Source organism: Cnephaeus nilssonii (assembly GCF_951640355.1).
Source record: "Cnephaeus nilssonii genome assembly, chromosome: 11".
NCBI lineage: Eukaryota > Metazoa > Chordata > Mammalia > Chiroptera > Vespertilionidae > Cnephaeus > Cnephaeus nilssonii.
In genome coordinates this window covers 36,667,056-36,687,403 of record NC_137082.1, presented here as the reverse complement: position 1 = coordinate 36,687,403, position 20,348 = coordinate 36,667,056, and the positions used below count along the sequence as shown (strand labels likewise).

At 36.1% G+C, this 20,348-nt stretch overlaps 1 protein-coding gene across 6 annotated transcripts in view; it reads left to right on the top strand.

Annotated features, from left to right (window-relative positions):
* Nucleotides 1–20,348, top strand: part of RBM39 (RNA binding motif protein 39) — a 29,735-nt gene that overhangs the window by 8,953 nt on the left and 434 nt on the right. The window contains exons 5-15 of one of the 6 annotated variants that reach the window (XM_079784430.1): nucleotides 1,270–1,335; nucleotides 1,435–1,485; nucleotides 3,890–4,007; nucleotides 4,395–4,547; nucleotides 7,104–7,241; nucleotides 8,924–8,989; nucleotides 11,228–11,432; nucleotides 11,823–11,900; nucleotides 15,904–15,936; nucleotides 18,835–18,916; nucleotides 19,839–19,944. In XM_079784430.1, the coding sequence (XP_079640556.1) occupies nucleotides 1,270–1,335; nucleotides 1,435–1,485; nucleotides 3,890–4,007; nucleotides 4,395–4,547; nucleotides 7,104–7,241; nucleotides 8,924–8,989; nucleotides 11,228–11,432; nucleotides 11,823–11,900; nucleotides 15,904–15,936; nucleotides 18,835–18,916; nucleotides 19,839–19,944 (1,096 nt within the window). Of the gene's footprint in view, nucleotides 1–1,269; nucleotides 1,336–1,431; nucleotides 1,486–3,889; nucleotides 4,008–4,394; nucleotides 4,548–7,103; nucleotides 7,242–8,923; nucleotides 8,990–11,227; nucleotides 11,433–11,822; nucleotides 11,901–15,885; nucleotides 15,937–18,834; nucleotides 18,917–19,838; nucleotides 19,945–20,348 lie in introns of all 6 variants that reach the window. The other 5 variants (XM_079784428.1, XM_079784429.1, XM_079784427.1 and 2 more) reach the window with 5 other exon arrangements.

The window sequence follows — 20,348 nt, the reverse complement described above, 5'->3', positions numbered from 1 at the left end:
TGTTTTTTAATTCTAAATGCTCTATTAGAAAATATTTTGCTTTTTGTCCAACTTCTCAGTCTCCTGCATTCTCTTTTTTTTTGTTTTTTTGTTTTTTTAACCAAAATGAACTAAATAGGAGGAAAAAGGATTACCTTAAATTCTGAGTACTATTTTCTCTGTTCAATGATAAATGCTCGAAGTCAGCCTGTGATATCCTGGTCTGACTTAAAATGATTTAGTTCTTACATTTGGCTTCAGGTGATTTTTAACTATGGAGGCAAAAATTGGGACTTTTATAATTAAGGGAAAAGAAAGTATTTATACATTCTTCTTTGAACTTTTAATTTATTCAGTAAATATATATTATCAGTATTAGCTTGAATTGCAAAGGTTTAATACAAAATAATTTATTTGGAATTGCTTGGGTGTTGTTAAGTGCATGTGTAGCTCATGAAAACGAATTCAAATGGTGGGTCACAGACCACTAGATATTCATTTTGCTACCTTTCTGGAAAAGAATAACAGGATGAGCACTAAGGGACATCTGATTGTCTCTTAAATTTAGTTTATTTTGGTCTTTCAAAATAAAAGGCCCCTAAACTGCTGGACCTTTTTAGAGTTATTTAGAATATAGAATAAATCTGTATTTTAGAATAGTTGCCTTTTTGATTTTTTTTTTAAACCCTTAATATGTCAAGTCCTCAAAAAAGATTTTTTTTTGAAGAATCAAACTTCCTTCACATCTTTACTATGGAATATTTTGCCACAGGGAAGTGAAGTATGTGCTAGATGTGTTTTTATGCAATCCCTGAGACTTGTTGTAAAATGGAATCTTGGAGTTTCATGATTATGTATAAGTAGTCGTCTTATTTTTTAAAGGAAGTCTCTTAAGAATACATGAATTATATGTATGTTCCTGAGGAAGGATGTGCAAAAATGCACGCCAAATTGTTAACTATAGTTATTTCTGGTGTGAGAGAAGTAAGGATTTCTATGTTTTTCTTAAACCTCAGGAATGTATTCATAAATGTGTCATCTTATAAGAGCATTTTCAGAATTTAAAAATTTTGAGGCTGTAACCTTTGGTCTTGGCACCTCTCAGTGGTCCAGGATGGATAGCTGTAAGAGCAGTTTGCTTGGGATAGAATTAAAAAGTCTATTTCCTCTTCATAATTGAGGTGGAAAAGAAGCAGCCTAAACAATGTTAAGCTTGCTGGAGAGCACATGAACGTGATCTTAGCAAGACCCTAAACCTGTAACTAGTGTAATTTTGTGTTTCCTTTTTAGCTCCGGACCAAAATTTAACAGTGCCATCCGAGGAAAGATTGGGTTGCCTCATAGCGTCAAATTAAGGTTTTTAAACATACTTCTGAATTGTTTAAATTGTTTTTCAAGGAACTAATGTGGTGTATTTGTTTGGGTAACTTCTGAAACTTTTTAACTTTGCAGCAGACGACGTTCCCGAAGCAAAAGTCCATTCAGAAAAGACAAGAGCCCCGTGAGGTAGCTGTTGTCACTATTTATTTCCTTTAGAACTTTTAGCTTTTATACACCTTTTGTAATTTATACTATTGCTAAAGTTAGTGACATGAAGTAAATTGGACCATATTAAATGTCCTTTTATAGTATTAGTACTATCAATGTATTTCTAAATTTTCAACAGCTTTCCTTCTAATTTCATATAAATAAATCTTAACCAAGTTGACTGTTTTTTAAGTAGTAGTCTTTGGTTCTTGAATGTTTCTATAGGTTATTTTCCTTTTAAATAAACATAAGGCTTACCTGTCCACTTTACCATTTTGTTCAAGCAATGTTTTATTATATCGGCAGCATTATATTGATAGCATTGTTCTTTACTGGTGTTCTGACTTCCCTTAAAGGGAACCTTTATTTATTTTTTTAATTTGATTTCAGAAAGGGAGAGATAGAAACATCAGTGATGAGAGAATCATTAATTGTCTGCCTCCTGCATACCCCATGCTGGGGATCATGTCTGCAACCTGTGCATGTTCCCTGACTGGAATTGAACCGGGACTTCCTGGTTCATAGGTCAATGCTCAACCACTGAGCCACGCCGACCAGGCTTAGAGGAAACTTTTTTTTTTTAATGTATTTTATTGATTTTTTACAGAGGGGGGGGAGAGTTATAAACATTGTTGAGAGAGAAACATCCATCAGCTGTCTTCTGCACATCCCCCACAGGGGATGTTCCTGCAACCAAGGTACATGCCCTTGACCGGAATCGAACCTGGGACCCTTGAGTCCGCAGGCCGACGCTCTATCCACTGAGCCAAACCAGTTAGGGCAGAGGAAACTTTTTAACTTTGAGTTTATCCTGTTACTTGGTATATTCCGATTATTCCAGATTTTGGTAAAAACCTCAATTTTAAAAGCTCTTGCAGATATTGACGTTTTTAACTCTTTAATATTTAACTTTCTAAAAATTCCCTTTTAGTCAGCTTTCTCTGGATCTAGTCCAGCTTTGTATCTCTGTTTTACAGTAATATTTTTTTAAATCACTTGTTGATTTCTCGATGGGATGTACCAGAATTTTGTATAGAATATTTCAAAAGTATTCCTGAGAATGTTCAAGACATGGATATGCTTGTATCATGAAGGATTTGCTTAGAACCTTAACCATATAGTGATATTTCATAATTGATAATGCTAATAGATACTTTTATTTTCCTTAAAATTTATAAAAGTAAATTTCCTTTATTGTGCTCTTATTATTTTCTCCCTTATTTGGGCACTTTAGTTTTTTTCGTTACATTTAGAAGTGTAAGGCTATTTGTATTAATGAATAAATTATAGACCACTACTATAATTTCATGCTTTTAAAAAATGTTTTTATTGATTTTAGAGAGAGGGCTAGAGAGATAGAAACATTGATGTGAACCTGACTGGTTTGGCTCAGTGGATAGAGCGTTGGCCTGGGGACTGAAGGGTACCAGGTTCGATTCTGATCAAGGGCATGTACCTTGGTTGCGGGCACATCCCCAATAGGGGGTGTGTGCAGGAGGCAACTGATCGATGTTTCTCTCTCATTGATGTTTCTAACTCTCTATCCCTCTCACTTCCTCTCTGTAAAAAATCAATAAAATATATTTTTAAAAAGAAAAAAATATTGATGAGGGAGAAACATTGATCAGCTGCCTCCTCCATGCCCCCTTACCGGAGATCAAGCCCACAAACCAAGCACGTGCCCTGACTGGGAATTGAACCCGTGACCTCTTAGTTCATGAGTCGATGCTCAGCCACTGAGTCACACGGGCCTGGTTGCTTTTGATTTTTTATTTGCTATAGTTACTGTGTCTGTATTCTGTATTTATTGAGAAACATTTCTTTGCATACTAATTTGCAATCTCAGTAAAGCCATTCTAATTCTAATACAACGACCTCACTATTCCATATATCCATCTCAATTTGTTAGATAAAATTCTTAGAATTAAACAGTTTTTGCCATTTCGGCTTCTACTTTCAAATTTATCTTTTGTGATTATCAAATTTAATTTCGCTTAATGATTTTATGGTTTTGTTGTGAGAAATCATCCTTTCTACTAACATACGACCAGTCCGATATGTGGCTGATTGGGGTTATATACTGTTACTGTTTGTTTCTAAACGTTCAGTGGTCTGTTGACCCTTTATTATCCTGGAGAAATTACCATTTTTAAGATTGGGAGGCCAGTGGACTTTTGTTCTAATACTGTGTAAAATATGAGGAGAAACATATAGTAAGCTGTTATCCTGTTGAATTGTGTCACATTGAATTACTTCATGGACATTTTATATAAATCAGGCTTGGGAATAGTGGCAAACTAGTTCCATTAAGTTTATTCTGTTTACGGAAAATGTACTTCAACAAGAATAAGTTATAAATTGCTGTATTTCTTACTCCTGTTAGGGAACCTATTGATAATCTAACTCCTGAGGAAAGAGATGCAAGGACGGTTTTCTGCATGCAGCTGGCAGCAAGAATTCGGCCAAGGGATCTGGAAGAGTTTTTTTCTACAGTAGGAAAGGTAATCTTGGCCTATTTAGGGTGGTCATATAAGTGGAAATTGCAAACATTTCAATAATTGTCAGTATGACAGATAAAATAGAAGACATCTAAACACCAAACCTTTTGATTTAGTAGAATTTAATTATAGAATTTGTTTTTTGTGACATTTCTATTTTAACCTCACATGGGAGTTAATAAATGTTGGAGATGATAAATGTTACCACATTTATCAAAAAATAGAAGATAGAAGTGGGACCACAAATGTACTTATCTTTAAAATTTTTTAATTGCTTACACCTTTGCTTTATCAATAATATGCCTCTTCTTTTGAAATTATTATTTATAATGGCTTATACTGGATGGTTCCACAAACAACCTTGTGTTTAAGTGTGTGTTTTCTTTTTAGGTTCGAGATGTGAGGATGATTTCTGATAGAAATTCAAGACGGTCCAAGGGAATTGCTTATGTGGAGTTTGTTGATGTTAGCTCAGTGCCTCTAGCAATAGGATTAACTGGCCAACGTGTTTTAGGAGTGCCAATCATAGTACAGGCGTCACAGGTAATTTTTTTTTCTTGCTTTAGATTTTGATCATTGATAGTAATGGAAGCCTGCTGTTGGCTTAGTGTTGTGCAGTAGTGTTTTGTGCCTTAAGGTGTAAATACTATTTCATGAAAAAGACTTGAGAACTTGATCTAGAATTTTATTGATTTGTAATAGTTTCTTCGTTGTTTATTAAGCATCCATGAACATGTTTTTCCCTTGCAATTTGTCAAATTGAACAATTTTGACCTTTTTTTTTTAGTACATTTATTAAAGTTGGGGACAATGAAACAAGTTAGGGGTTAGAATAGAAGAAGCAACAGGAGAGAGCCTAGGCAGAGCTGCTTTGGCTCACTAAATAGAGAAAAGGGGGCCTTAGAGACAGGTTTATGGCTTTAGACCAGGAGAGCTGTGGCTGCTCATTGCTCCCCTGGTTGCAAGAGTTTAGGACATGCACGCCTATGAGGTATGAAGAGGTGAGGAGGAAAAGACATGGCAAGCTCCCAGGAGGGAGCACGCTAATTTTGACACTTAAAACATTTTCTGTCTTGGCTGGTAAGCTCAGTGGTTAGTGTTAGCCAGTGAACCACAGAGAATTAAAAACAATTCTTGCTGAGAATAACACAAAAAAATTAAGATTTTCAGAAGATTTTACTTTGGCCCTGGCCGGCAAGCTCATTTGGTTAAAAGCATCATCCCGATAATGCCAAGGTTGCAGGTTTGATCAGGACACATACAACAATCAACCAATGTCCTAGCCAGTTTGCTGAGTGGATAGAGCATTGGCCCATGGACTGAAGGATCTTGGGTGTGATTCTGGTCAAGGTCACGTACCTTGTACCTCGGTTGCAGGTTCAATCCCCCAACGAGGTGCCGCATGCAGGAGGCAACCAATTGATATTTCTCACATCAATGCTTCTCTTTCTGTCCCCCTCCCTTCCACTCTCTTAAGGCAAAAACATAATAACCAAATGAATGCATAAATAAATGGAACAGTGAATTGTTTCTCTTTTACCCTTCCCTTATTCCCTCTCTCTAAAATCAATAAATTTTGAAAAAGTAGTTTTTGAATAGCCATCATTTCTAGTATTTCTTTAAAATAAGGTATTTCAGCCCTGACCAGGTTAGCTCAGTGGATAGAGTGTCGACCTGCGGATTTAAGGGTCCCAGGTTTGATTCCGGTCAGGGGCATGTACCTTGGTAGCTGGCACATACTCAGTAGGGAGTGTGCAGGAGGCAGCTGATCGATGTTTCTCTCTCATCGATGTTTCTAATGCTCTATCCCTCTCCCTTCCTCACTGTAAAAAAATCAATAAAATATATTTTAAAATAAAATGAAATAAAATAAGGTATTTCAAACTAATTTAAGAATATCTTGTAGCCCTAGCTGGTTTGGCTTAATGGATAGAGGCCTTTGGACTGAAGGGTCCCTGGTTCTATTGCTGTCAAGGGCACATGCCTGTGGTTGCAGTCTCGATCCCCAGGGTGGGATATGAAGGAGGCAGCCAATCAGTGATTCTCATCATTGATGTTTCTATCTCTCCCTCTCCCTCTCCCTCTCTGAAATCAGTAAAAATATTTATTAAAAAAAGAATATCTTCTAAAATAGTCCAAATTAATTTAAGAATATCTTTTAAGATAATCCAAACTGTAATATAATTCCTCTATGCTGGTTCTTTACAAAATTGGCAAAAAATGTTTTAGTTCATTTAGATGTGGAAAAATTGGGATGTATCAATATCTACACTAATAAAAGAGTAAGATGCAAATTGATGTGCCTTTGTGACTCCCACCAGCCAATCGGGAGCGAGTATGCAAATTAACCCAACAAAGATGGCGGGTTAATTTGCACACACAGGTGCTGAGAGGCTGTGGCGGGATGCTTGTGTCTCAGGTGTTCTACACTGCCCCAGATGCTCAGGGCCTCTGGGCAGTGTGGGAAGGCAGAAAGGCAACTCTGGCAGCCAGGGGAAGGAAGGCCCATTCTTGCACGAATCTTTGTGCGTCGGGCCTCTATATAATAGGAAAGTATGTATTAGGATTCATCATCAGTACCAAAATAGACATGTTGGTAGGCTTTCAAATCACTGATCTAATACGCCATAACTCCTAAATTATTTGGTTCCTTCATCAGACTCGTAAGTTATAAATAAACTTTATAACCAAATCAGACTTGAAATTCCAGTTTCACTGCTTAACAAGTTTATGCAATGATAATCAAATTACTTGCTTTATGACCTGTAAAAGGTGATAATGTCCTAGTTAATATTTTGGGAGTACTTAATGTTGGGTATTTTATCACTTGATTGTATGTAAACAATAGAAAAGTAATTGGTCTGTTCTCTTCCTATGATGGAGGAGTATAAACCTAATAGTTTATAGATTCACCTGACAACCAGGACTCAGAAGCATCAAATTAAATGAGGTTTGAATTTATTTAACTTTAACCTTCTTTTCTCCTGTACTACTCAAGGTACACCATTTTTCTATGATAGGTACTTGGAAAAAAATGATATTTGACTGAATGGTTTGATTTGATTTATAATGTGCATTTTTACTTAATCTAACTTGTAGGCAGAAAAAAACAGAGCTGCAGCAATGGCAAACAATCTACAAAAGGGAAGTGCTGGACCTATGAGGCTTTATGTGGGCTCGTTACACTTTAACATAACTGAAGATATGCTGCGGGGGATCTTCGAGCCTTTTGGAAGGGTAAGTTCCAATTTCTTGAACCAATAAATTTCAATAGGCTCTTGATCCAAATGTAACTAATAATTTTTGTATATCTACTTTGTTGTTATATTCTATAAAAATTAAGATGGGGAGGGTGATTCTGCAAGGTTTTTGTGATAATTTCAATTTATCTTCAGTATTGTGACAACTCTCAATATCTTTTTTCTCCTGAAAAAAGATACCATTTGAAGTTAGACATTCTATTAATATGTTGTTATTCATAATGCTACAGTAAAATGCATAGTATTAGAATCATTTAAAAAATCAACATCTTACATAATAAAAAGGTAATATTTAAATTACCATCACTCCGCTACGCCCACGATTGGGCCAGCGGGTGACACAGGGGGCGGGACTCGGGGTGGCTGGGGTGGTGATTGGGCCGGCAGGACGCTGAGCTCCAGTTGCGTTTTGGAGGTTTGGAGGGGGGGGGGCGCGGGCGGCGTGGCTCCCCGGGGAGGAGTCTGGCGGCAGGCCCCAGCCTTCCTGGGCTGGAGGCAAAGGACCACGCCCCCGCCCCGCCTCGCCCTAGGGGCCCAGGGAATTCGGAGCTGCCGACCAGCGGACAGACAGCTTACACGTGCATGATTAAATCGTGCACTGGGCTTCTAGTAAATGATAAAAATGTACTGTATGCATTTGGAGAAAGAGTCTTTTTTCCCCTTGGTTTGTTCTTTTGGATGCTTTTCTTACTGAAAATTTAGGGGTATGTAGAGAAGTTTCTCTACTAAATTAAAGTATAATTAGATTTTCTGTTTATGTCCAGTGGGTCCTCATTTTGGAAAAGATATTTTATTGCAGAATAAATATTAACAGTAGATTGTTCTTTGGTTTAAAAGATTCATCTTGTGCCCGTGAATAAAAATCTTGGTTCCTGCTGAACCTTATCCACTAGCAATGTTCATTGCTCTTGAATGTATAATTTTATTGCTTTCTTTCATTACCCCACTTTACCCCTTTGTTAAACTGTTTTAAGTCAATAGTGGTAAACATTAGGGTGTTGAGATTGTGAGTGCTTTGTGTATTGGAAATATACACAAGTCATAAATGCATGGGTTGATCAATCATAAAATGAATTTCCTGAATCCACTAGAACATGAGTAAATACGATATGCATGCTGTATCTTAATTTTTCATGCTTTGTTTGTGTGGACAGCTTTATTTTGGGGTATGATAAAATTCACAAACCGCACAATACACCCATTTAAAGTAAACAGTTAATTGCTTTTTATTCTATTTACAGAGTTGCACAATCATCACTAAATCCAGCGTTCTTTTTAAATAATTCCAACACTTTGGGCAATTTATCATGCCTGGTATTGAGAATTATTTTTTGATGGTTTCAGCATAATGGAAAGGAAACAAAAATTTTTCATTTCTAACATCTGACTGTATTTTACAAAGAACTTTTTATTTTTTGTTATTTGTTTTTGAGGCAAAAGATTAATATTCTTGAAATATTTTTTAGCTCGCCAGTACATGACTTCTTGCTTGGGAAGTTGCTAGCCTTTCAGAAGATTTTACGGGTGGGGTAATTCGGGTTGTGGTATGTTTTCATTTATTATTTAGGGGAGAGAGGGAGATTATTCAGTCATGTTTCAAGGAAAAACATTTTACCCCCCTACTTTTTACTTAGTAATAATTATGTTTTTTATTTCTAGATTGAAAGTATCCAGCTCATGATGGATAGTGAAACAGGTCGATCAAAGGGATATGGATTTATTACGGTAAACAATTATCATTACGTCTTAAATGTTTTTGGTTTAAGCAGCATAGTAAAACTTCATTAGGTTATTGATAGTGGAGAATTGGAGCATGGCTATTATTTTCAGGTGGTTTAAATTAGCATGATGTTATAGCCATTTTTTAGTAGCAGTATGTATCTACCAAATGTGAAAGTTTAACCAGTTTACTATTATCCTGTATTTGGTCAGTTTGCTTAGCCAACTATTCTTATAATTAAAGTCTTCGACTCCTTTAATTTTTTACTCTTGTTTGACACATTTTTGTCTGTTGAATGAGGTCTGTTGGGATTCCATTTTACTTAAAATCCTTTTTATATTTATGCATCTTATCACCATGATGAGGAATGCCTGGTGTTTCTGACTAACCATTACAGCCCAGTCCATGATTTTAAAAGAACCAGATATCCTTGGCTAAGGATTAAAAAATAAAAAATCAACCAATGAATGCATAAATAGGTGAAACAACAAATTATGTATCTCTGTGCCTCTTGTACCCCCAATCTTTTCTCCTTCACTCTAAAACAGATCAATAAAAACAAGTATTTAAAATACAGATAGGTCCCAGTTTTAATCAAGAAATTATAATTGTCTTATATTCAAATTTTCATAAACTTTAAACCTGTTGTAGGAGAGAATGTATTTTGTATGGTCATAGGGATTTTATTTCATCCCTATGGTGCTGGTGAAAGGAGAAAACTTGTTTATAAAACTCTTAAACCACCATTTTATTTTGTTTCTATAACATTAATGTGGTTATCTTCCTTCCCCCAATATAAATATTGGTGTGTTTTTTTTAAACGGGCGATTTTAAATGTAACATAATGATTATCTGTAAGTTTTCCCATCTCAGTAAAATATTATATTTTGAGCGAAAGAGAGGAAAGGGGGGTTGGTGAGACATCAATTTGTCGTTCCGCTCACTTATGCTTTTTTATGATTCATTGATTGCTTTTATATGTGCCTTGACCAGAAATTGAACCCAAAACCTTGACATATGAGAATGACGCTCTAACCAACTGAGTTACCTGGCCAGGGCCAGAAATTATTTTAAACAATAAACATTCTGATAAAAGATTGAACTAGGGAATTCATGGGAATATGTTCCTTTCTCCCTTTAAATAAAACCAGAGGGTATGAATTAGTTTTTCTGCATTTGCAACCTGGAATTAAGAATATTCATGATTTAATTGGCAAGAAAATTTGACCCAGCATTTTGTATTAAAAATAATATCAGGCCCTACCAGGCTCAATGGTTGGAGTGTCTGCCCATGGACTAAAGGGTACTGGGTTCGATTCTGGGGTGGGGGTGTTTGAGGCACCAATTGATGTGTCATGGAAGAAATGGGCTCAGGAAACAAGTTAGAGCAAAAGAGAGGTCCTTGGAGCATAGGGGAAAGAGGGAGTAATGAGGACGAGGGGTTTGGAAAGGTGCTGGCATGCTTTCAAAAGGGAGTCCCTATCTTGTCATTTTATTTTTTTTAAGCTTCCTTTCAGGAGCTTATCATTCTCTATTTTTTAATATATTTTTATCGATTTCAGAGAGCAAGGGAGAGGGGGAGAGAGAAACATTAATGATGAAAAAGAATCATTGATTGGCTGCCTCCAATCACGCCCCCCACTGGGGATCAAGCTTGCAACCCTGGCATTGCCCTGACCAGTAATCAAATCATGACCTCCTGGGTCAGAGGTTGATGCTCAACCATTGTGCCACACCAGCCTGACCCTATCTAGTCATTTTAAATCAGGTCAGTAATATAGTCTGATTATGTTCGTTATATTATAGCTTAAAATTACTTAATCATCTGCCCAGTTATAATTATTGAATATGGTCGTATGTAATTTCCTATATAATAAGACTAATATGCACATTGACCGAATTGCAGAACGACAAGTCTCTATTACGCACACTGACCACCAGGGGGCAGATGCTCAACGCAGGAGCTGCCTCCTGGTGGTCAGTGCACTCCCACAGAGGGAGCTCAGCTCATCCAGAAGCCCGGAGCCAAGGCTGGCAAGCGCAGTGGCAGTGGTGGGAGCCTCTCCTGCCTCCACGGCAGTCAGACATCCCCCGAGGGCTCCCGGACTGCAAGAGGGTGCAGGTTGGGCTAAGGGACCCCCTTGAGTGCACCAATTTCATGTACCAGGACTCTAGTAAACTAATAAGCATTTCCTTACCTATGTAAACTAATCTACTGGCCTTTTTTCCTCTCTCTCGATTAGTTTTCTGATTCAGAATGTGCCAAGAAGGCTTTGGAACAACTTAATGGATTTGAGCTAGCAGGAAGGCCAATGAAAGTTGGTCATGTTACTGAACGAACTGATGCTTCCAGCGCTAGCTCCTTTTTGGACAGCGATGAACTGGAAAGGACTGGAATTGATTTGGGAACAACTGGTCGTCTTCAATTAATGGCAAGACTTGCAGAAGGTAAATTTTTTTTTAGTGTTAATGATTTAATATGACTATGATAATGAGAAAGGTATCTAGACTAATAAATGGAAAGTGGTTTATTTTGGAATTGATGTTCTCCTTGGGCAGCACATGTATGTAATTTCATAGATTAAGTTCCTCACCTTAAAAGTTCTAATGGAATCTACTTTATGGTGGTGCATTTTTGAATACCACATTGCATGCTACAGGATTCCTTGTGCTATCTATAAAAATAACATTCTCAAACTTCAGAATAAATTTAGTTGTAGTTCTTACACTATATGCTGCTTATGTTTATTATTGGAGTGACTTTTGTAGTAAACACTCAGAAAACTGGATTTTTCTGCTCTTAACATATTAAGGACTTTAAGACCTATTCTTTTCCAGGTACAGGTTTGCAGATCCCACCAGCAGCACAGCAAGCTCTACAAATGAGTGGCTCCTTGGCATTTGGTGCTGTGGCAGGTAGGAATTGAATCTTTTCTAATTTGAAATCATTGTTTTTTCACCTAATTCGAAAATTTGCCAAATTTTTGCATTTAAAAGGACTTAACTGAGAATTCAATTCATCAAGTACTTATAGCCAATAAATTTCAAATGTCCCTATAAGAAAATGGAGATATAGGACAGAATTATTTACTAATCATAATAAGCTGTCAGGGTATTATATTGAATCTTTCACACCAATTTTAGTTTAAATTGCTGTACGCCATAGAGACTAAAACGTTTATATTGCTTTACAGAACAAAATGTTTCTTTGTAATATTTAAGTTCAGAAAACTACCAGAGGGCTTTACTGAAGTGATTGCAGTATCAAGAGTACTCAGTAAATTGCCCAGTAAAGTTCTTTCCTAAACAGTACACATTATTTTGAGATGTTGAGTTAGGGAATTAAGTTCTTGGAGAGGACAGGAAGGGAGGAGAGCATTGGCAGTTTATTACAATCCTCCTATATAATAAAAGGCTAATATGCAAATCGACTTAGCAGAAGGACCAGTTACTATGATGCGCACTGATCACCCACAGGGGTAGTGCTGCTCAGCCAGAAGCCGGGCTCAGCTGGTGAGTGCAGCAGCAGTGGCGGAACTTCTCCCGTCTCTGTGGCAGCTCTAAGGATGTCTGACTGCTGGCTTAGGCCCAGTCGGACATCCCCTGAGGGCTCCCGGACTGCGAGAGGTGCAGGCTGGGCTGTGGGACACCTCCCTCTTTCCCCTCTTCCCCTGCTTCCCCCGCATGAAACACATGGTCTTCCTCTCTTTTATGGCTTAATTTAATTATGTGGATTTGTCTTTATATACCTTGATATTAGTGCATATCTACAAGCTAGGATAACGTTTCATTTTGAAATGTTGACAACTTGTTTTTTTTTTGTACTTATCAAAACTATTTGTATTGTGAACCCTGCATGACAGGAAATACTTTATCCCAAGAAAGTAAGCAATTTATATTATAAATTGGTCCTTTTACCATATCTACAAAGTGAGGCAGCAATATATAAAAAATGAGATATGTACACCTGAAACTAATATAACATTGGATGTCAATTGTAATTGAAAAATAAAGAATTTTAAAAAGTAAAGAAATAATGATGATGGTACTGAATCTATATAAAAAAGTTCATGTGGTTGCTTCATTGATTGATTTTCTTGTAAATGCAAGTTTATTAGCTGATTAATAGAGTATAATTTTCTACTTTTATATTGCTCTTTGTTAGAAGGGGGCTTTTCTTTCATTTTCTTCTTTGTTGCTAATTCTCCCCCAAGGATATTTTTTCCCCCGTTGATTTTTAGAGAGAGTGGAAAGGAGGGAGGGAGCCAGAGAGAGAGCAGAGAGAGAAATATTGATGATTGATGTGAGAGAGAGACATCACTTGGTTGTCGCCCACCTCAGCTAGGACTAGGTAAGGTTGGAACTGCAACTCAGGTACTTTCCCTTGACCTGGAAAATAACAGGGGACATGCTCTAACCATTGAGCACACTTGCCAGGGCAGTGTTTTCTTTTTAAATGGATATCCAAAAGTTGTAAGAGTACCTTTAGAAACCTGTCTTTAGTTTTCTGTGCCTCCTGTCAAATTGAGTGATTTGTTTTGAAATCTGATAGTTATTCTGTAAAATGTCTGACAAAACCATGCCAAGTGTAACCTTATAAGATTTTTAAAAAAGATTAAAAATCACAACAATTACTCTTAATTTATTTTTACTTTTAAAATATATTTTTATTGATTTCAGAGAGGAAGGGAGAGGGAGAAACATCAGTGATGAGAATCACTGATTGGCTTCCTCTTGCACGCCCTTACTGGGGATCAAGCCCGAAACCCAGGCATGTGCCCTTGACCGGAATCAAAACTGGGACCCTTCAGTCCGCAGGCTGACACTCTATCCACTGAACCAAACCAGCTAGAGCTATTTTGACATTTTAAAAAAGCATTAGTCATATAATTTTCAGTGAACAAGTAGTTCTAGAAATCATTTGCTATAAATAATTCCTAGTCTGTGATTTGAAAATTATTTAATCTGAAGGCCATTCTTGTATTGCTTCCCATTGTTCAGGTCATTCTTTCAGTAATTTAGGAAATGTTTGATTGTTCAACATATTCTAGATATTCTCACTGAAGGCTAGTGACTTACTTAGATTTGTTCCCTACCTTTGGGGATTTGATGCAGTGACATGATTGATATCTTAACATTTTAGGTTTATTCTGGATGGTAAATCAAAATACATTGATTTAATCTTCTTCAAAAACAGTATCTTTACCTATTGAAGATTTTTCAGTCAGCTGCCTTCTTTCATCCCTTGCTGGGGGTTGAGCCCATAACCCAGGCATGGGCCCTGACTGGGAATCAATGGGCCACCTTTTGGTGCATGGGATCATGCTCAACCAACTGAGCCACTCTGGCCAGACTCCACATGCTTATATTCTGGAAATTTAATAGGTTCTAAAATAGAGTTCTTACCTTTATGAAACCCATGCTTTATTTTCTAACTTGTCATAACAAATGACATGAAAAATAATTGGAAATTTTTTTATGAAAAGAAAACATGATTTTAAATACTCATATCTTATTTGTTTCCAAGTGTCAGAGTTCTTGGTCAGACTTAAAAACACTAAGTTCTTGGCAACCTCCAAATTAGTTTTGGTGACTTCATATTCCTCTGGCCATAATCTTGGGATCAGAAAGTCATGTAAAAAAAAAGTTTTTATTTTTGAAATTTTTATAGGGATTTATTAACACTTAAAATAGTATGGATTTCTGATATCTATACATTTTTTCCCATTTTAGGAGAAAAAAAAAGACAAATTGTGTTTTAATTTAAAGTTTATTGACAGTGTTCCGTTCCTATGATCATACCTTCAAGTTCCTTCAGTATACACCAGTTATATTTCTTCAACACCTTGAGATGCCAATTTTGAGCACCTAGGACCCAGGTATACTTATATCCCAATATAACTTGGGCTGCGGATCCTGTTAGTTTTTGCCCATGTTTTATGATCATGTACTCAGCAAGGAACCCGAATGGCAAAGTGTTGCAGTTGAATCTCACGTTAATGAAAATTGGGTATTAAAGCTAAACAATTTCTATACTGTATATTTCTGAAACTTTTGAACTTAAAGATAGCTTTTTAACACTGGCATTTTCTTGACTGCTGCTGTTTTCACTTGCTAGCAGCTTTCTCTTGCCTTTTAGTGTAGAAGTATTAACAATTATATGGGAAATATATTGGTAAAAATTCCCGTTTTCTTTATTTTTAATGCTGACTAGATGCTTAGATTTTTCTGTATTGCATAAATTATGGTAAACCCAATTAGATTTCATTCCTGCCTTAATAAATTTCCAGACGAGGTTATAAAACCAGATTTTAAAAAAATTCATCTTCTTTGCTGGACTTGACTCTTTTTAATACTAAAAGCACTTTAAAAAAGTATAAAGTTAGAATGATGTATTTTCCACTGGTGTTGCTCTTACTACTTCAGTTGGTACATTAGTGAAAGTGTTTACAGCTGTTTGATACTACTATTGCAGAGATTACTATTTTTTTTTAAAGTTTAAAATGCTTATTCCCACTGTTAGAACAATAAATAGTTGACTATCCCAAGTACTTGGAATTGAATTCTCAAGATCAGGGTTTTCATGTATTTTCTGACCGGTGTGCTTCCCTTTCCCCATTTCCCATTATTCCCATGTGCAGACTAGTGTAGTGGAATGTATTTTAGATGTGGAAGAGTACTTAACTAGGAATAAGAAAAGGGAGGCCTAAGTTTCCTAGGACAGGAGGAAAGAAGGCCCCCAAAGCCTTGCCAATGAGGAATGGGGAAGGGGGTTTGGCTGCCAGGTTTTACTATAAGTTCATTTTCACAAACCCTGCTACAGTAGTCCTCTTTTATTAATGCTCTCCTGACATTTACCCTGTTAGTTGAGGCTCTTCATTGTTCCTGCACTGAGCTGTAGAATTCTCTTTTGTTATAGATTTGCAAACAAGACTTTCTCAACAGACTGAAGGTGAGTTGAGCTTTTTATTTGTCTTTGAAATAAATGTAAATATAGCAAGACAATTCTTTATATTTATCATTGTCTTTTATTTTGGATCCAGTTTTGTCAGAATGACAGTCATAAAGCTATTTTGCTAATATATGTGTTTTGGAAGGCCCAAACTATTAACAATTGCATGGATAAAAAATGAAAGTGTTTTGCTTTTTTAGCTTTAGCTTGCTTAGAAGTATTTTAAGCCTTTTATGCTTATTTTTGTGTAGTGATTGTTAGTTTTACATAGAAGTCAGAAAGTGATATTTTTCTTTTTTTTTAATATATTTTATTGATTTTTTACAGAGAGGAAGAGAGAGGGATAGAGAGTTAGAAACATCGATCAGCTGCCTCTTGCACACCCCCTACTGGGAATGTGCCTGCAACCAAGGTACATGCCCTTGACCGGAATCGAACCTGGGACCCTTGAGTCCGCAGGCCGACGCTCTATCCACTGAGCCAAACCGGTTTCGGCAGAAAGTGATATTTTTCATTTAGATAGACAGATCTTTCAGAACATAGTTTGTCAACTTAATATAAGATTAGGAAAAACTGGCTCTAACTCCAGTGATTTGTATATGCAGTACCAAGCAATGAGACTATTATCCAGAACAAAATTGCATGCAGATTTCAGAGATTGAAATGATTTATAAAGTGGGCTATTTTTTTTCTTATTTTTAATGTCCATGTTAATATCTGCCATTTGATAGAGCCATTTGATATTGAGCAAATTCAGTATCCATCTTTTTTAGGCTATAGTTAAAGTTGTTTAGGGAAATTATTCTATATGAGAAATATCTACCATGTTCTTTGGTAGGAATTAAATGTATAATTTTTCTAGTAAGTGGGGCAGCTATATTCAATCCTTTTATTTCTAGCAGATTTTAAAAAGGTGAACTAGTAGATTTTTCTATTAACTATATTTCTCTGCTGAATTTATTGTGTTCTGCATTCTTCTAGGTTGAGCTGGAATATTTCTATCATACATTTTCTAAATATTTTTCAGTATTCATAGTATATTGTCAAAATTAATTGGAGGAAGTGGAAAAATTAAGTTCTCAATTATTTTGTAATGACCTAATTTTTCTTCCCAAGCATACTTCCATTTATTTATGATGAGGGTACACAGGCTTTTTGTTTTTAAGATATATGTTCACCTATCTTTTTTTGTTCGGTTGGTTTTCAAATATTTTTATTGATTTCAGAGAGAAAGGGGGGGGGGAGATAGAAACATCAATAACGAGAGAAGAATCATTGATTGGCCACCTCCTGCCACGACCCTTAGTGGGATCGAGCCCACAACCTGGGCGTGTTCCCTGATTGGGAGTCAAACGGTGACCTCCTGGTTCATGGGTTGATACTTAGTAATTGAGTGATACCAGCTGGGCTGGCTTTATTTTTTTAACTGTAATATAAACATGGTTGCATCTTTAACTTTTTTTCCCCAATAGAGTTTGACATCTGTTAAGTCATTTTAATATGTAGCCTAATTCTATCAGAAAAAAAATTTATTTAATGATGTATTTCATGTGCAACCGTAATTTTTATTAAATGGAACATTTCTGATACTTCCTCAGGTGAATGTTTAATTATAATTTCTAATGCACTGTTTTATCCTTAGCTTTGTTGTTATGTATTGGAATGAAATTTGGTCAAATGTTTTGATTACGGTGAGTTGTGTAACAGCTACTGTTAATGTTTTATAAATCACATGTAGACAATGGAGCGGCTGTCTTGGCCAGTGCTCTCACTTCAAACTTAAAACCAATAGGGTTTTAAATGCTGAGCTTAAATATCCGTGTTCAGTATTTTTTTATTTTTTAATATAGTGAATATTTTAGTCTTATTTTTTAGTGCTAGTCTATTAATTCTTATGCTAAAGCAGACATAATCATTTTTAAAAGATTAATCTGGTTTTGTAATAGAATTTATAATTTGAGGATATTAAATCTTAGATGCTTGGGTAGTTTTATGCATCTTATTTTTAAGACTTAATCCTTTTATAATGTTTGTGTTTTTTAGAAATATATAACTATATATTCATTGGTAGAATCCTAAGAAATACAATAGGGTCGGTCATACAGTTATTTGGCATTTTACTTATTTATTCATGTTAGAGGTGCAGGGGTGGAGAGAAACATCCATTTGTTGTTCCACTTTTTTATGCATTCCTTGGTTGCTTCTTTGCCCTGAATGGTGATCAAACCCACAACCTTGGCATATTGGGACTGAGCTACCTTCCAAGGCCTTATTTTGGAATTTTAAAGATCATATTTCTTAGTGTTTTTATGGATTTTCAGAGAGAGAGAGATGAAGAGAGAGGGATAGAGATAGAAACATTGATGAGAGAGAAATATCTTCAATCAGCTGCCCACTACTGGGAATCGAGCTCCCAACCCAGGCATGTGCCCCTGCTGGTTATCTGAACCGGTGACGCTCTTGGTCCTAGGTTGACGCTCAACTGCTGATTGACCCTGGCTGGGCCAAAAGATATATTCTTATTACCCCCTGCTTCTCAGGGTATAAACTCAAGCAATTTTACAAAGTCTGTGTTCAGTTTAATCCTTTGTCTTTCTGGATTGATTTGTGTTATGTGTATCATTTAAGTTTTATTACACATAAAGTTTTAATTTCCCTTGTGAAAAATAAAACTCCCAACTTTCTCAAGATTGGCCACTTCAAATGTTGACGCAGTTTTCTGGCAACTAAAATGGAGTTCTGTTACATACTTTGATAGCCTTGTTAAGTAAGGTAAATTAGTTAAGTGGCTGGCTTGACTCTATACCCTATTTTCATACTTTGGGTTTAGTGGGTTTTTTGTTTTGTTTTGTTTTAATGCATTTTCCATGGAACTAATTGCCCTTTTTTTTTTTTTAGCTTCAGCTTTAGCTGCAGCTGCCTCTGTTCAACCTCTTGCAACACAGTGTTTTCAACTCTCTAACATGTTTAACCCTCAAACGTAAGTAATGGTCAAGTTCAAACACTTAGGATGTTTCCATATATTTCATAGTTCAAATAGTGCAACACTTTTTTTTTTTAATATTTATTGATCTTACAGAGAGGAAGGGAGAGAGATAGAGAGTTAGAAACATCGATCAGCTGCCTCCTGCACACCCCCATTGGGGATGTGCCTATAACCAAGGCACATGCCCTAGACCGGAATCGAACCCGGGACCCTTCAGCCTGCAGGCCGACGCTCCATCCACTGAGCCAAACCAGTTAGGGCAGTGCAACACTTTTTATCCTTGTAGCACAATTATTAAGCACATTGTTGGTTATTTTCTTTGGATGTGTTTGTAAGATTGGAATTGAAAGCTATGCAGATTTTATATTTCCCATTTATATCTAACTTTACTAAAGTTTGTGTCAGTATTTATTTTGATCACCAGCTTATACCAATTATGGGCTTTGAGATTTTAAGCTTATTTCAGTCTAATAGCAGAAAAGTATTTTTTTAAACTTTCTTTTGATTAGTGCATGCTGTTAATTAGAAATATTTTCTACTTCCTAGCCAGTGATTAGAATGCCATTTATTAATGAGTCCACATCTTGGTTTTTTGTTGTTGTTGTTTGGTAAATTTTTAAATCAGTCACTATTTTTGAGGAAATACGTTTCATACAACTTTAATAATTTATAACATGCTGTTGCATTAATAATAGTTCAGAGTTTACCATAGAGCCTTGGAGTCTTGTATTCTTCTGTTAGCTTTGTCTATGAAATGGTGATAAACTGTTGGTATAAGAATCATTTGAAAAATGTCAATAAACCATTTAAGTGACTTAAAAATCTCCAGTGCCCTATACCTGATTTTTTAAATTAAAAAAATGCATATTTTAAAATGTTTATACAGTGTCTAATAAAGCTTAATACTTTCTTACAGAGAAGAAGAAGTTGGATGGGATACAGAGATTAAGGATGATGTGATTGAAGAATGTAATAAACATGGAGGAGTTATTCATATTTATGTAGACAAAAATTCAGCTCAGGTATTTGCTCTTTTTATTTTATTTTAATATATTTTTATTGATTTCAGAGAGGGAGAGGGAGATATAGAAATCTCAATGATGAGAATCACTGATCGGCTGCCTCCTGCACGCCCCCTACTGGGGATCGAGCCCGCAACCCAGGCATGTGCCCTTGACCAGAATCGAACCCGGGACTCTTCAGTCTGCAGGCTGATGCTGTATCCACTGAGCCAACCCAGCTAGGGCTATTTGCTCTTTCTAATAAGCAAAAATGTTGCTCTCTTTGCCTTAAACTTTACAGATACTTGGGTCATATTATGATTAAACAATTACATAGTTATAGAGCACTGAGTCTATATAGGCCGCTTGAATTAACCTGTTCAAAAATGCGCACTGTTTAGGGTAATAATTCTTTTGGTTGTATT